Source organism: Ranitomeya imitator, chromosome 4 (assembly GCF_032444005.1).
Source record: "Ranitomeya imitator isolate aRanImi1 chromosome 4, aRanImi1.pri, whole genome shotgun sequence".
NCBI lineage: Eukaryota > Metazoa > Chordata > Amphibia > Anura > Dendrobatidae > Ranitomeya > Ranitomeya imitator.
Window position 1 is genome coordinate 670,574,539 of NC_091285.1, and position 15,447 is coordinate 670,589,985.

Genomic DNA, 15,447 nt, shown 5'->3' on the forward strand with positions numbered 1-15,447 from the left:
GCCAAACTGAGCAATCGTGGGAAAAGAGCCTCAGTGAGAGAGGTAAAGAGGAACCTCAAGATCACTGTGGCTGAGCTCCAGAGATGCAGTAGGGAGATTGAAGAAAGTTCCACAAAGTCAACTATCACTGCAGCCCTCCACCAGTCGGGCCTTTATGGCAGAGTGGCCGATGGAAGCCTCTCCTCAGTGCAAGACATATGAAAGCCGCATAGAGTTTGCTAAAAAACACATGAAGGCCTCCCAGACTATGAGAAATAAGATTTTCTGGTCTGATGAGATGAAGATAGACCTTTTGGTGGTAATTCTAAGTGGCATGTGTGGAGAAAACCAGGAACTGCTCATCACCTGCCCAATACAATCCCAACAGTGAAACGTGGTGGCATCATACTATGGGGGTGTTTTTCAGCTGCAGGGACAGGATGACTGGTTGTCATTGAAGCAAACATGAATGCGGACAAGTACAGAGATATCCTGGATGAAAACCTCTTCCAGAGTGCTCTGGACCTCAGACTTGGCCGAAGGTTCACCTTCCAACAAGACAATGATCCTAAGTACAGTGGCTTCAGAACAAGTCTGTGACCATTCTTGACTGGCCCAGCCAGAGCCCTGACCTAAACCCAATTGAGCATCTCTGGAGAGACCTGAAAATGGCGTCCACAAACGTTCACCATCCAACCTGACGGAACTGGAGAGGATCTGCAAGGAAGAATGGCCGAGGATCCCCAAATCCAGGGGTGAAAAACTTGTTGCATCATTCCGAAGAAGACTCATGGCTGTACTAGCTCAAAAGGTGCTTCTCCTCAATACTGAGCAAAGGGGCTGAATACTTATGACCATGTGAGATTTCATTTTTTCTTTTTTAATAAATTTGCAAAAATTACTACATTTTCGGTGAAGATGGGGTGCAGAGTGTACTTTAACCCCTTCACCCCCGGAGCTTTTTCCGCTTTTTCATTTTCATTTTTCGCTCCCCTCCTTCCCAGAGCCATAACTTTTTTATTTTTCAGTCAATATGGCCATGTGAGGGCTTGTTTTTTGCAAGACGAGATGTACTTTTGAACGATACCATTGGTTTTACCATGCCATGTAACAGAAAATGGGAAAAAAATTCCAAGTATGATGAAATTGCAAAAAAAAGTGCAATCTCACACTTGTTTTTTGTTTGGCTTTTTTGCTAGGTTCACCAAATGCTAAAACTAACCTGCCATTATGATTCTCCAGGTCATTACGAGTTCATAGACACCTAACATGACTAGGTTATTTTTTATCTAAGTGGTGAAAAAAAAATGCAAAGTTTGCTTAAAAAAAAAAAAAAAAATTGCGTGATTTTCCGATACCCGTAGCGTCTCCAATTTTCGTGATCTGGGGTCAGGTGAGGGCTTATTTTTTGCGTGCCGAGCTGGCGTTTTTAATGATACCGTTTTGGTGTAGATACGTTCTTTTGATCGCCCATTATTGCATTTTAATGCAATGTCGTGGCGACCAAAAAAAACGTAATTTTGGCATTTTGATTTTTTTTTCTCGCTACGCCATTTAGCGGTCAGGTTAATCCTTTGTTTTTATTGATAGATCGGGCGATTCTGAACGCGGCGATACCAAATATGTGTATGTTTGATTTTTTTTTAATTGTTTTATTTTGATTGGGGCGAAAGGGGGGTGATTTGAACTTTTATATATTTTTTATTTTTTTTATATTTTTAATCACTTTTTTTTTTTTTTTTTTTTTTTGGCATGCTTCAATAGACTCCATAGGAGGCTAGAAGCATGCACAACTCGATCGCCTCTGCTACATAGAAGTAATGCACAGATCACCTCTATGCAGCAGAAATGCAGGGTTGCTTTGAACGCCGACCACAGGGTGGCGCTCAAAGCAATCGGCCATCAACAACCATAGAGGTCTCAAGGAGACCTCTGGTTGTTATGGCGATGCACTGCTGACCCCCGATCATGTGACGGGAGTCAGCAGTGCGAGCACTTCCAGCCGTGCGTCCGGGAGCGCTAGTTAAATGCCGTTGTCAGCGCTTGACGGCGGCATTTAACTAGTTAATGGGCGCGGGCGGATCGCGATTCCGCTCGTGCTCATTGCGTGCACATGTCAGCTGTACAAAACAGCTGACATGTCGCGTCTTTGAGGTGGGCTCACCGCCCGAGCCCACCTCAAAGCAGGGGATCTGCCAGCTGACGTACTATTCCGTCAGCTGGCAGAAAGGGGTTAATGAGAAAAAAATGAACTTTTTTGAATTTACCAAATGGCTGCAATGAAACAAAGAGTGAAAAATTTAAAGGGGTCTGAATACTTTCCCTACCCACTGTACATCGCTGGAATCAGAGTCTCTGCCCCTACATCATTCTGCTGTCAGATTACCTAGCAAAAAAAAAACTGTTGACAGATTCCCGTTAAGAAAAGATGGTTCATCTAGCATGCATGATTAAGCTCAGTTTTTTTAACCTTAAGAAACGCTAAGTGCAGAAAATGGACAACAAATAAAAACATACCCCCAAGAATCCTCCATTAATCAACTATTTTTTTAATCTTATTTTGTCTCATATTACAATTAAAACTAAGACAGTTATAAAGGAATCAGCGACACCTCCCTCCTCCTCCTCCTCACTGTCCTGTGTGTGGCTGTAGGACAACTGGCTGCAGCAGGAGCCTCTCCCCTCTGCAGTGGGAAGGTAGATTGTGAATCCCACCCACCACTCAAGGGACCAGGTCTTTAGATGGTTGCCAGCTGGACATGATACTGATCACCAGGAGATTAACCTATGTTCCTCTCTGCAGGATTTCTAGAAGAATGAGCCGATCGAGCACTCCTGTGTACGGAGAGATGGCTGAGATGGCTGTCTGCCGAATAATCAGCAGAAGCATCGGTCGGCCCACAGCCATCTAATGTGTAAGACCGGCTGATCCCAGTCCGGATGATTTTGGGGATTCACGAGACCTTTCTGTTGCCTGAATGCTTATCTCAAGTACATCTTGAGCATTAGCTATTCTTCCCTTTTGCTCTCAAGGGTCCCAAGGGGGCTCCTTCTATATTAGGACAGGAGGTATAATAGCCAGTAATGGGCTGCAGATCTTATATACACACATATATATCACACACACACAAGTATGAGGATTCTGGAGGTGTCACCCACATTGTTTCTCGTGGCCTCGGGATACACAGGGTCCTCTGCAGCGAGGGCTATGCTGCTCATGGCAATGACTAGAAGGATACACATCTCAAAGTATCGCAGGGTGACTATGTAGTGACACAAGCGTCGAAGACTGAAATAGAGAGAAGAAGCAGAATGTGAAACATTACATGTCCAAGAACAGTGGGAATTCCTGCAAAGGAACCCGCATAACATTTAGGTGACCCCATATGAAGTTGTCCAAGCAAGATGCACATCTATATTATAGCATTCCATATGGATATTCTAGAGAAAAACCAACCACCCTATGGATTACCAGAGAGGAGAGACCACACACAGGTATTATATCACAAAAATATATCTTTATTCTAATTTACTCATAGCAACCATGCCTCAATCCACAGCTTTTTATCTGTAAACATAAAGTGCAATGTGCTAGGGTAGTGCGCATGCCCGATCTGTGATTCGGAGTTCCTTCTTACCGCATCCCCGTGTCCTTGGAAACGTCAGGTACTCGGCCCCGTACGTCCGGTCACGTGGGGCGGGAGCGGGAACTTCCGGGTCCTCCTGACTGCGCATGCGCGGGCATTGCCAGGGGCGCCAGTGTTAGGTGGACGCACAGTATAAAACACGCTCTGAGTCTATAGTTATCACCCCCTGACGAAGGAAATCATCCGAAACGCACGTTGGGGTACGCGATCGCAGGACCTGGCTACCCTTAAAGGTATAAGACCCACTATTACGTTCATCCTCTCAGCACATTGCACTTTATAGGATTTTGAGCACATGTTGTTGCTGTGTGGGCATATAATACTTTTATTAGCATATTAAGCACTATTTCCTTGTCCCCTGTGCACATAGCACTTTTTTGATGGTCTGAGCACATGTTTTGTGGACTGTAGGTCCCTAGCACATTGCACTTTATGTTTACAGATAAAAAGTGGTGGATTGAGGCACACTGTTTAAATATTTAACTGATTTTGTTTTTATTAATGTTTTTTGGGGGACTATTTATGTGGGTACTTGGGTGCCATAAATGAATTTTTAAGTCCTGTTGAGCGTACATATGTATAAATATATTTTTTTAGATGGTTGCCATGAGTAAATTAGAATAAAGATATATTTTTGTGATATAATACCTGTGTGTGGTCTCTCTGGTAATCCATAGGGTGGTTGGTTTTTCTCTTTTACTTGGTGGTGGCAGTCACCAACACTCATAGAACACCATGAGGAACGAATAATTCTAATATCTCTATAGTGGTTTATATATATATATATATATATATATATATATATATATATACACATACACATATATATATATATATATATATATATATATATATATATATATATAATTTATTTGAGTAATCTCTGGTGGTTCTATGTTTTAATACCATATGGATATTCTGTACATCTACGATAAGATAATTTCAGGTGTTTGTTTAGAAGTATTGAAATCCAATTTTCGCAGATTAGCCATGAATCAGAAATGTGAGGGGAACAGAGAGGTCACCAGAGTCAACATCTAAATGGGGTTCTCTTTCTGGTGCCAGGTTCATCCCATTCTTTTCTAATATAAGGAGCAGAGAGTCATGTGTGGAATCACGCAGCAATGAGGATGCAGCTCAACAGCCACCAATCGGCCGTTTGATTCTCCTGACTCAGAGCAAATTTGCAAATGAAAAATCAGGAAATATTTGACAAGAAAATTTGTAACATGGCGCGTGGCGGCAGCCGTGGGCGAGGTATTCGTGTCTTACGCACCGGCATGTTACGTGAAAGAGGAGGTCATGGCTGGGTGTGTAGACTTTGTTTTTGGGGGTGCTACGCCCTTGCAGGCAGCATGTTACCAATGGCTTGGGTTGGACAGGACCAAATATTGAGGACTTCAATGAGGGAGAACACCAATCAAAAATAAACTTTTTACTGAACGACAACTTGTTTGGGATTACGTACAAAAGATAGCAGGTACAAAGATTGATGAACGTTTCCTTCACAATATGGAACCTTTCCACACAATGTCTTAGTTCTTTTCTCTTAACTCGCTTGGTCTCTGTCTTCACTGGTTCACCTGCCCTCACCACAAGCCAGCTCAGTACTACAGTCCAGTTAGTGAGAGTCCTACTCTTAAGGTTTCCAGTATGGCCGGTACTTAGCTTCCCTGCTTCTGATGCCTTGGAACTCCCACCCAGGGCACTCTCCTCGTCTCACGTCCTCTGTTCCATCCTAGTCCATTACCGCTCTGAGCTATAAACTCAAAGCCGTACTGCTAGGCATCCTGTCCCAGAACCTGCCTCATGCTGATCACTCTGTCCTTCGGTCACTTCTCTCTCTCACTACTCAGGATCACACTATCCTCTGACTCGGCCTCCAATCAAGTTATGGTCACCCACGTCACACAGTGGGTGACCATCACCTTAGGTCTGCTTCTCTGGCACTCTGGGCCCTATCTGACATATTGACAGGAAACTGTCTCTGTCCCTTCAAGTTATCCACTACCACCATGGGCCAGTTCCGAACATTAACCCTGATTCTCCCTAACATTGGGCACAACCCAATACTATCAAAAATAGCACATGTCACAATTCACATTACAGACAATGTCTTCAAGGGGGAATGTGGGCAGTATATCAATCCCCCTACAAATTTACTGATTCAAACAAGGGACGGGACAGAAAATAAAGTTTGCACTCACGGATTAGTAGTGGATAAGATAAACATGGAGCTGTATGGGGGCATCGGTTTAGGCCCCTTCCCTTCATCTTCATCCTCTTCTTCCTCCTCTTTCTTCTCATCCTCTTTCTGAGGTAGAGGAGACACAGCCACCGTCTTGTTGACTACGGGAAGAAAGGAAGATTGAAACTTTCAGAGAGAGTGTGTAGATCACAGCACCCATTTTACAGTGTGAATTACACACCAATTACGTCACCTTACTATTATATTTCTACAATGCTTACACAATCCGGTACAGAGAAATATACAGAAAAAGCTTGCTTCTCTAGTAGGGAGCAATATGGATGGAGGTAAGGCTTGTTCCTGGGTCTAGTAGGTACACTTATGTCTGAAGGGGGACAGTATGTGGGCTCTGGGGTGACTATTCCATTTTACACATGTTTATGGAGAGTGCCATTAGCACCAGAAGCCTTCAAATTAGCTTTTTGTGGTGACTTCTCTGGGGAAGGGACTGTCCTCCAAAGCCTTTCTGTGGTAACTTCCCTGGTGAAGGGACTGTCCTCCAAAGCCTTTCTGTGGTGGCTTCCCTGGTGAAGGGAGTGTCCTCCAAAGCCTTTCTGTGGTGGCTTCCCTGGTGAAGGGAGTGTCCTCCAAAGCCTTTCTGTGGTGGCTTCCCTGGTGAAGGGACTGTCCTCCAAAGCCTTTCTGTGGTGGCTTCCCTGGTGAAGGGAGTGTCCTCCAAAGCCTTTCTGTGGTGACTTCCCTGGTGAAGGGACTGTCCTCCAGAGCCTTTCTGTGGTGACTTCCCTGGTGAAGGGACTGTCCTCCAAAGCCTTTCTGTGGTAACTGCCCTGGTGAAGGGACTGTCCTCCAAAGCCTTTCTGTGGTGACTGCCCTGGTGAAGGGACTGTCCTCCAAAGCCTTTCTGTGGTGACTTCCCTGGTGAAGGGACTGTCCTCCAAAGCCTTTCTGTGGTGGCTTCCCTGGAGGAGGGACTGTCCTCCAAAGCCTTGCTGTGGTGACTTCCCTGGTGAAGGGACTGTCCTCCAAAGCCTTGCTGTGGTGACTTCCCTGGTGAAGGGACTGTCCTCCAAAGCCTATGTGTGCTTTGCACCTTCCATGGAAAGTTATATCAAGTACCCCTGTGGTATATTAAGGTTGGGGCCGTGGCACCATCAGACCTGAGGTAATCATTGTTATATTTGTATTTCCACCACGCCGTCTTTTTACTATTTCCTTGTGCGGCTCCATTCTAGTGACTTTGTCCATTTTGGCATCACTTAGCAATTGGTCACAAGGTCTATTTACTTTTTGGTGGTGTGGATTATACCTTTTTGATATAATTTGCCTCCGGTCTGTGGTGCCTCACTTCTTTGGTACTGTTCACCATTTCTTTATACTAATCATCATTATTATGCTTTTAATTGTTATTAGTTATTACCCAATAAAATTATGTCTTTTATTGATTTAATTCTGGTGTGCAAAGTTTTTCTATAGGGTAACGAAAAATTATGTAAGTAGAGAAAAATGATGTCAAATAAACTTTCCATAAACAAAAAGTTATCAATTTACACACATTTCTTTATCATCTATGTGACAGCCGCTGCGATTGTCAACTTGGCCACACACCGGACACAGATGGACCACTATGTTTGATCCTAACCTAAAGGCCTACATTACTAATATTATAAAATTGGTTGGAAATGCCCATTTCTTTGGGTCAGGCCCACGATCTCATGTGTATAGTGACCTCCTGACTCTCCCACCCAGAATTATCTGTCAGGGGAGAGTCAAGAGATCCCTCAGGCAGTGGGACTTTCAACGCCTGATCCCTTTGAGAGCCACCAGGGTCTATTGTTAGATGTGAAGTTTGTTCAGAGATAACAATAATTTTGACCTCAAGCTAGTTAGAAAATGTGCTACATACAGAGAAATGCTCTACAGAACTCCATCTACCTGACTGCTTGTCCTAGTTATATTACGTATACCCCCCACTGCTCCGCTGTGATATAATTGATGATTGGCGGCTCTGTTCCACCTTAAGATAGTATGACTATTTGAGCGGCGGATTTCTTCCCGTGTTACTAATTTTGGGAGAGTGACCTGATTTGGGTAACATTCGCTTGGCATAATGCAATTCATCTGACCTTCATTCTTCTTTGCAAATAATCAGCCCTTGTGAGATTTCTCCTGCCCTGTGCCACTTTATCTCTGACTTGCTTCAATAAAATGCTTAATTTTCTCAGTCAGCTTGCTTTTGGATTTAAAGGGAATCTGTCAGTCGGATCAACCCTCCTAAGCCGTCTATACGGGCATGTAGGTCATAGGAAACCGAATCAAATGATACCTTGATATCTGCGATCTGATATCTAATTCAAGAGAAATCTACTTTTTTTCTTTGTATGTAAATGAGCTCTTAAGATCTATGGGCCGGACATTGATCTTCCCGAGTATCTGCCTCCAGAGCTTATTTTTAATGAAAGGAGGAGTTCGTGTGAGACATGTAGATCAGGAGAGGAGACTGTCAGTCATTACATGTCACACACTGGTGATGCCCCTTTTCATTTACAATAATCTTTGGAGGCAGATTCTCAGGAGAGCTATGTCCGGCCCACAGATCTTAACAGTTTATTTACTTATAGTATACAGTAAGTAGAATTGTGGATTTTTCTGGAATAAGACATCGAATCGTAGATAAATGTGTAGATAAACGCAGTGAAATTGTAGCCTAACACCTTCTTAAGAGCTTTTGTGCAAAAAAATATTTTTTTTCAAAGCAACATCCGATTTAACCATAAATAAAGCCTCCAAAAGTGACTGTCCTGTTCTGATTGGGGCTTGCGTAATATTGGCTAATGGTGTCTCCTAAATATTATTGTTGACCCTGTGCCTGGAGGCTTTGCACATACCATAGTCAGCCAATTTCCATGCTGCTAATCCGAAAGCGTAATCCAAAATAATGTGTGTGGTTTGGTTTAGGGTTGTAATCAGAGTGTTGGTCATTAACAATCCCGCACATTATTTTATGTCTTCTATTTTAAAGCACTGACCGAAAATAGATTCTTCTCTAAAAATCAATGTGATGCTGTGTCAAGCTCTCTACAATTACTGCAGGGTATTTACCGTACTTTGCCTCAGATATGCATAGCTTGCAATAAGTAGCCCAGTGCCTCTCTTGGTGCTCTGCACTAATGAGCCATATATCAGAAAATAAAGGGACTATTAGACTGCCAACATTCGCCTCAGTACTGCTTACCTTATGGGTATGCACAGAAGAGAGGAAAGCAACCCTCCTATATAGACATCCTTGTAATGATAATACCTATTCCCTTCCCAGCACTCATGAAGAGGGACAGTTCTGTAAGTTTCTCTATCCTTGCACATTCACAGAGAAAACCTGTAAGTTATACTTCCCCCAACAACTCCTAGAGAAAGCCTGTGAATCCTTCTTCCCCTGTTCATCCTTAGAGAAAGCCTGCAAGTTCTGCTTTCCCTGCCACTTACAAAGAAATTTGTGTGTCCTTTATTTTCCACCCTCTCCGGGAAAAGTCTTACTTTCACAACTCATTCAGAGAAAGCCTGTGAGTCCTGGCTTCTCCACCCACTCAGAAAAAGCCTGTGAGTCCTGCTTTTCCCACCCACTCAGAGTAAGCCTATGAGTCCTGATTTCCCTGCTGACTTATCGAGAAAGCTTGAGAGTCCTACTTTCTCCACCCACTCAGAGTAAGCCTGTGACTCCTGCTTTCCCTGCCCACTTATAGAGAAAGCTTGTGAGTCCTGCTCTCTCCACTCACTAAGAGAAAGTCTGTGAGTCCTGCTTTCCCTGCCCACTTATAGAGAAAGCTTGCGAGTCCTGCTCTCTCCACCCACTAAGAGAAAGCTTGTGAGTCCTGCTCTCTCCACCCACTAAGAGAAAGTCTGTGAGTCCTGCTTTCTCCACCCACAAAGAGAGAGCCTGTGAGTCCTGCTTTCTCCACACACTCAAGAGTAAGTCTGTGAGTCCTGCTTTCCCTGCCCACTTATAGAGAAAGCTTGTGAGTCCTTATCTCTCCACCCACTAAGAGAAAGCTTGTTGGCCTGCTTTTTCCACCCACTTAGAGTAATATTCTGTGGACATAAGAGATACTGGATGAGGGTGTTTTTTTTTTTTGGGGGGGGGGGGTGGAGGTTATTTAAGCACTTCCTATTGAAATAAACATGCACATTAATAAATATGAAGGACAGCCTATGGCTAGGTTTAGTTGCAATGGCGTTTTATAACCCCACTAAGTTTTTCGCTGGGGTGGAGGACTAATATTTCTGATACACAATCTGATTTTTAATAAAAATAATAAAACTAAAACAGATTTGTTAGATAAAAATACCCAAGTAGTGAGGAGACATTACCCTGTCCCACAGCGTTCTCCACTGGTGGGGGGAAAGGTGGTGGTATATCCACTGTGGTCTGCTCTGTAGCTTTAGTCCCCTTGATTTCTGTAGGGTTACTGTGTGTCTGGCCGGAATCAGGTCCCATGGGGGGAGGGCCAGAGTTAGTGGGAAGAGGTGTCCTTTTAGGGGCAGAATTCATAGTAGGAGCACTGTTGTTGTTTGCACAGTTGGTGTGATTGCCCATTTTGGCCGGGCTGTGGTTGAGGCCTCCACCTCCCACTGCTGGGGCTTCAGTTGTTACCAGCTTATTGTTACGGATGTTATCCATATTTTCAGGCTGTTGGTTTTGGTTTTCCTGACGGGAGCGATCTTGAATTGGACGGGTGGTGGAAAGATTTGGGCCTGAACCGGGAACAGGAGCTGTTGGGTCCCTATAAGAAAAAGCATGATAATGTTATAGAAGAATGGACAACGCCATAAAAATATCTGAGGTTCCTAATGTCATTATCCTAATGTTTCTTTACACATTATACTACTAGGCATGACCTCAGAAACACCAGACCTGACAGTCAATGCCAAACCCACAACCGACGATGGAGAACAAAGTTTCCAACTTTATTGTAGAATCCATTTTGCCATGTATTTATCTGTGCATTTAGCTTTTATATGATTTTAATTATTTTGGTATTACTAGAACTAAGTCTTTTAATTAAAAGCACAATCTCAAATCATCGACCTGGCCACTGGAGACTGTTCTCTCCAGACTATGGTAATTTATGGCAGTCTGGACTATGTGCAGACCTATAGGGTTTTTTCATCATCGTAAATGAGAAAAATTGCAAAGTACTTGTGAAAAGACACAACTTTGCAATTTACCTATTATTGAAAATCCTCTCTGTTCAAGAACGGAGGGATTTTTTGATGCCATTGCTTGCGCCTCATTTTCTAGGTTACAGGCCACCTCTGTAGTCTGTCAGAGGTGGCCGATTTCCTAGACAAGTAGTGCTACAAAGCTGTCTGGTCAGCTGGGTCCTGTTAGCTGAAGTTTCCTTGCGCTGTTCTGATGCTGAAGAGTCAAAGCTGCCTTTACATGTAGTATGGGAGAGTGTACAGTGCGGGCCAGCAGCACAACAATGGAGTTGGTCCGAACCGTCAGCCATTCAGGAGCGCAGTATCACCCCGACAAGCAGGAAGCCGGGAGGCTAAGGAGCAGCGTGCTTCTGAAGAGAAAGCATGAGAATAGCCCTTGATCTACCTTTTAGGTGATGGAAGTGATATGGGGACCTTGGAGCCAGAAAAAAGGTTTAAGATTAGAAAACAGGAAGGAGCATAACTCATCTCATAACACCTTTTTAGAGAACAAAAAATGGGGATGAACTACTTTAATATGTGGCTATATAGAGTGCAGTAAAGTAATTCTTATCTCGAAAGTCTGTTTTTCATTCCCTAGGGGAGAGGGAGTCTTTTATACAAGATGCCTCCCAGCCATTCACTGGAAGCCATCTTGCAGGTGTGCTAATTATGCTAAATGCCTCTCAGCAGTACGCTGAGAGCATTTTGCATAATGCGCGTGCTGCCCCTTTAAAAATGGAGAAGCGTAGACACGTACGTACTAGGACTGCGGTGCGCATACACAGAACGCAGGAAGTAGCAGGATAGACACGCCGGGAACCAACAATGCGAGGCTGGGGCAGTGAGTAAGCCGGCATCCCTGCATGGAGGGGAAAGAGGATGCCATGGAAGGGTGCCTGCATCAGCATTACACTTAAAAGGATTTACCACTTTCTTTGTGAGACAACTGCTGCCAGAATCCTCTGGCAGTGGCTTATTTCAGGAACAACAGGACCATCGGCAGTCCAAGATTGGACACGCCGGATGCAAACCTCTCCCACCCTCCTACCTCCCCTCCTTGACGTCATCTCACTAAAGAGAGTCAGAAAGCCCCCATATATTAGTTCAGCCAACATTAGTCTCATGTGTATAGGTGCCTTTATAACAGGGAAGTTCAGAAATAAAAAAATTATGTCTCTACAGCTATCCATGCTTTTTAGTATTTTGGAGCTGTTTTCATTGTGCTTATTTCTTTTAAACATGGAAATACACCTTAGAGTATATGTTATTTCAGAATGTAGTTCTTAAGTCACCATACACGATTATTACACCCTTAGTGTTAGAATAACCACACAGTACTCACTTTCTTCTCCGATGCCTCCTCTCTCTATCGTCTCTTCCATCTCTCTTCACATCATTTTCATAGGTGGACTGTGCAGTGTGTCGGTGCCTCCTTCTCCTTTCACCATCAGGTCCTTCAGTCTCTCCTCCTCCACCGCCAGCCTCCCTTGTTCTCCCCCCCTCCCTCACGTGTCGTGTTCTTCTTTCTCCTCCGCCTGCTCCTCCCCTTCCGCCACTGCTTGGTAAATACTCAGGATCTTCCCCAGTTCTGCGATGTTGTCTATGTCTACGATGATCTCCATCCCCACGTGGAAGTGGTGAACCACTTCTGCTTTCCTTGCTTCCCCCACCTCGATGTCTCCTGGGTGGATCCTGTGGCGGACGCACTCCTCCATCCATTTCTCCTGTCCTTTCCTGAAAACCTAGATCTTGACTTTCGCGACTAATGTCCTGCTCCTTACTCCGTGGTCTACGACCTGATTCCTGACCCATGTCGTATGCTCGGCCTGCCCGCTCCTGAAACCGTGCTTGTTTACGCAGGTAGTCTTCTGCTCGCTGGTGGGATAAACGTTGTTCCATAGGTGTCTTACTTTCTCCTGGTCGACTTTTATTGGTGTTGTTGTTTCGATTTTCTTGGGGGTCCACAACAAGTGGACGGTCCAAATGTGTCTTGACATCTGGACGTAGAAAGGACATCTTCCAGCGCTCCTCAGGATCCATTTCACTGTAGAGGGCTTCCCGACTATTCATCAAGTTCTGTCGACGCATTTCACTTGTACGTTGCTCCCAAACAGACATATTGGTCTTCTGGTTCTTCTGCTTTTCTTTCCTGCAAGGTAGATAGGTGGATAGACATACAGATATAGATAAATCGATATGACGTAGGTAAACAGTTAGACAGACAGGTTCAAGCATGCAAAGAAAAATCACTGACACTGGAGAGTGAGTACTTACGCTGCTATAGACATATTGGTAGTTGACAGGGGACTGACTTCTGCCACCTCTTTTGCTTTTTGCATCGCTAATTTCTGATTAGCTGCCTCCTCTTCCTCCTGCTCATCCTATAATATATTTCAATGTGTGCACAACATAAATACATTTGGACAACAAAATTGGGACATCTACATATTACAACTACGGGAGCTTTTCTGACTTCCCTATGTAAATTCATAGTCATTAATATGGAGTCGGTCACTTTGCAGCTATAACAGCTTCCTCTCTTCTGGGAAGGATTTCTACGAGATTTTGGAGGTGTCTGTGGGAATTTTTGCCTATTCATCCAGAAGAGCATTTTTGAGGTCAGACCCCAATGTTGGAGGTGAGGACCAAAGGTGTTTCCTGGGGTTGAGGACAGATCATGTTCTTTCACACCAAATTCTTACAACCTTTTCTTTACAGTTCTTGCTTTGTGCACTGGGCACAGTCTTGGGAAACAGAAAATGGCGTACCACAAACTGTTCCTACAATTGTCTAAAATTTGTATGCTGAATGTCATAGAAAATATTAAGATTTCTGAAGCCACTAGTGAGGAGAATAAATGCCCCCCTCACTTTTGGCTTCAGAGATCTTAATATTTTCTATGGCACTGAAGTATTAAGATTTCCCTTCACTGGAACTAAGAGGCCGATGCTTGATAACAAGCCCCATATTATCATCTTCTTCCACCATGCAGTCAGGTGGTAATGTTCTCCTGGAATCACCAAACCCAGACGCTGGATAGAGATGTGTGATCCATCACTGCACAGAACATGTCGTCTCCTCCAGACTCCAGTGATGGCGGCTTTACACCACTCCATCCAACGCTCAGCATTGTGCTTGGTGATGTGCAGCTGCTCGGCCATGAAGCTCCTGGCAGGGGCGCAGTGTTTGTGCTGATGTCGTACCAGAGGAGGTCTGGGATTTGATGTGAGCTGAGCCTTTTTCAGCATAGGACAGAACGTACAGATGAGAACATACCTTGGTCAGCTCCTGAGCATTTGCAAGATTGTCCACAGCGATAGCTAAGAAGACATTCAGCAGTGTATCTATGAGGCACTGGTTAAAGAGAATATTCTTTCCATTGACCTTATTTTGTATATATTACCTAGAGGTAGACCACGTTCTACAGAACTCCCCATAGGAAGTATACCAGTGTGTTATAATGGAATTGGCCATGGCAAAAGTTGAAGACTATTATGCATCTCAAGTCTTTTAGCTCAAATCAAAACGTTTTGCATAGTTTGAATGCCATAATCCTTGGTTTGCACCCTCGGTTTTAGATTCACAATAAACATAACTGACATTTTGTAGAACTCAATATAAGGATACAGTTCCCAAAAAGGGTGAGGATGATAAAATAGACAGAGGACACCATTCCAGTTTTCACTCCTCCCTGAGACTTAATACCATCATACATTACTGCGTTCCAGTCTTCCCCAGTCAGTATCTGATGTTACAGAGAATAAAGTGTTAGTAAAGTGCCAGCTGGCTGAAGATAGAGAGGCTGGACAGACATCTATCTGCCTGAGATGGTTTAGTGGCTCCTGCATTGAGGGGGAGTTGGACACCATGACCATGGAGGTCGCTTCCAACTCTAACATTCTATGATTCTAACATTCTATGGTTCTACGATTCTAACATTCTACGATTCTATGATTCTAACATACCAGGATTCTATGATTCTAACATTCTATGATACTAACATTCTATGGTTCTACGATTCTAACATTCTACGATTCTATGATTCTAACATTCCAGGATTCTATGATTCTAACATTCTATGATTCTAACATTCTATGATTCTAACATTCTATGGTTCTACGATTCTAACATTCTACGATTCTATGATTCTAACATTCCAGGATTCTATGATTCTTTGATTCTAACATTCTATGATTCTAACATTCTATGATTCTAATATTCTATGATTCTTCGATTCTAGCATTCTATGATTATATGATTCTAACATTCTAAGATTCTAACATTCCATGATTCTATGATTCTTCGATTCTAACATGCTGTGATTATAACATTCTATGATTCTTCGATTCTAACATTCTTCGATTCTAACATTCTAAGATTCTAGCATTCTACGATTCTATGATTCTTCGATTCCAA

General features: G+C 43.5%; 1 protein-coding gene across 7 annotated transcripts in view; it reads right to left on the reverse strand.

Annotated features, from left to right (window-relative positions):
• The window catches only part of CACNA1A (calcium voltage-gated channel subunit alpha1 A), a 473,240-nt gene that overhangs the window by 224,772 nt on the left and 233,021 nt on the right, over nucleotides 1–15,447 (reverse strand). For all 7 annotated transcript variants that reach the window (XR_011320871.1, XM_069767267.1, XM_069767264.1 and 4 more), the window contains exons 16-22: nucleotides 14,659–14,776; nucleotides 14,308–14,375; nucleotides 13,306–13,412; nucleotides 12,374–13,180; nucleotides 10,198–10,610; nucleotides 5,834–5,975; nucleotides 3,139–3,268 (exon numbers count right to left, since the gene is read on the reverse strand). Coding sequence is in view for 6 of the 7 variants with exons in the window: in XM_069767267.1 (XP_069623368.1) it covers nucleotides 3,139–3,268; nucleotides 5,834–5,975; nucleotides 10,198–10,610; nucleotides 12,374–13,180; nucleotides 13,306–13,412; nucleotides 14,308–14,375; nucleotides 14,659–14,776 (1,785 nt within the window). In the remaining variant the exon portion in view is untranslated. The remainder of the gene's footprint in view (nucleotides 1–3,138; nucleotides 3,269–5,833; nucleotides 5,976–10,197; nucleotides 10,611–12,373; nucleotides 13,181–13,305; nucleotides 13,413–14,307; nucleotides 14,376–14,658; nucleotides 14,777–15,447) is intronic.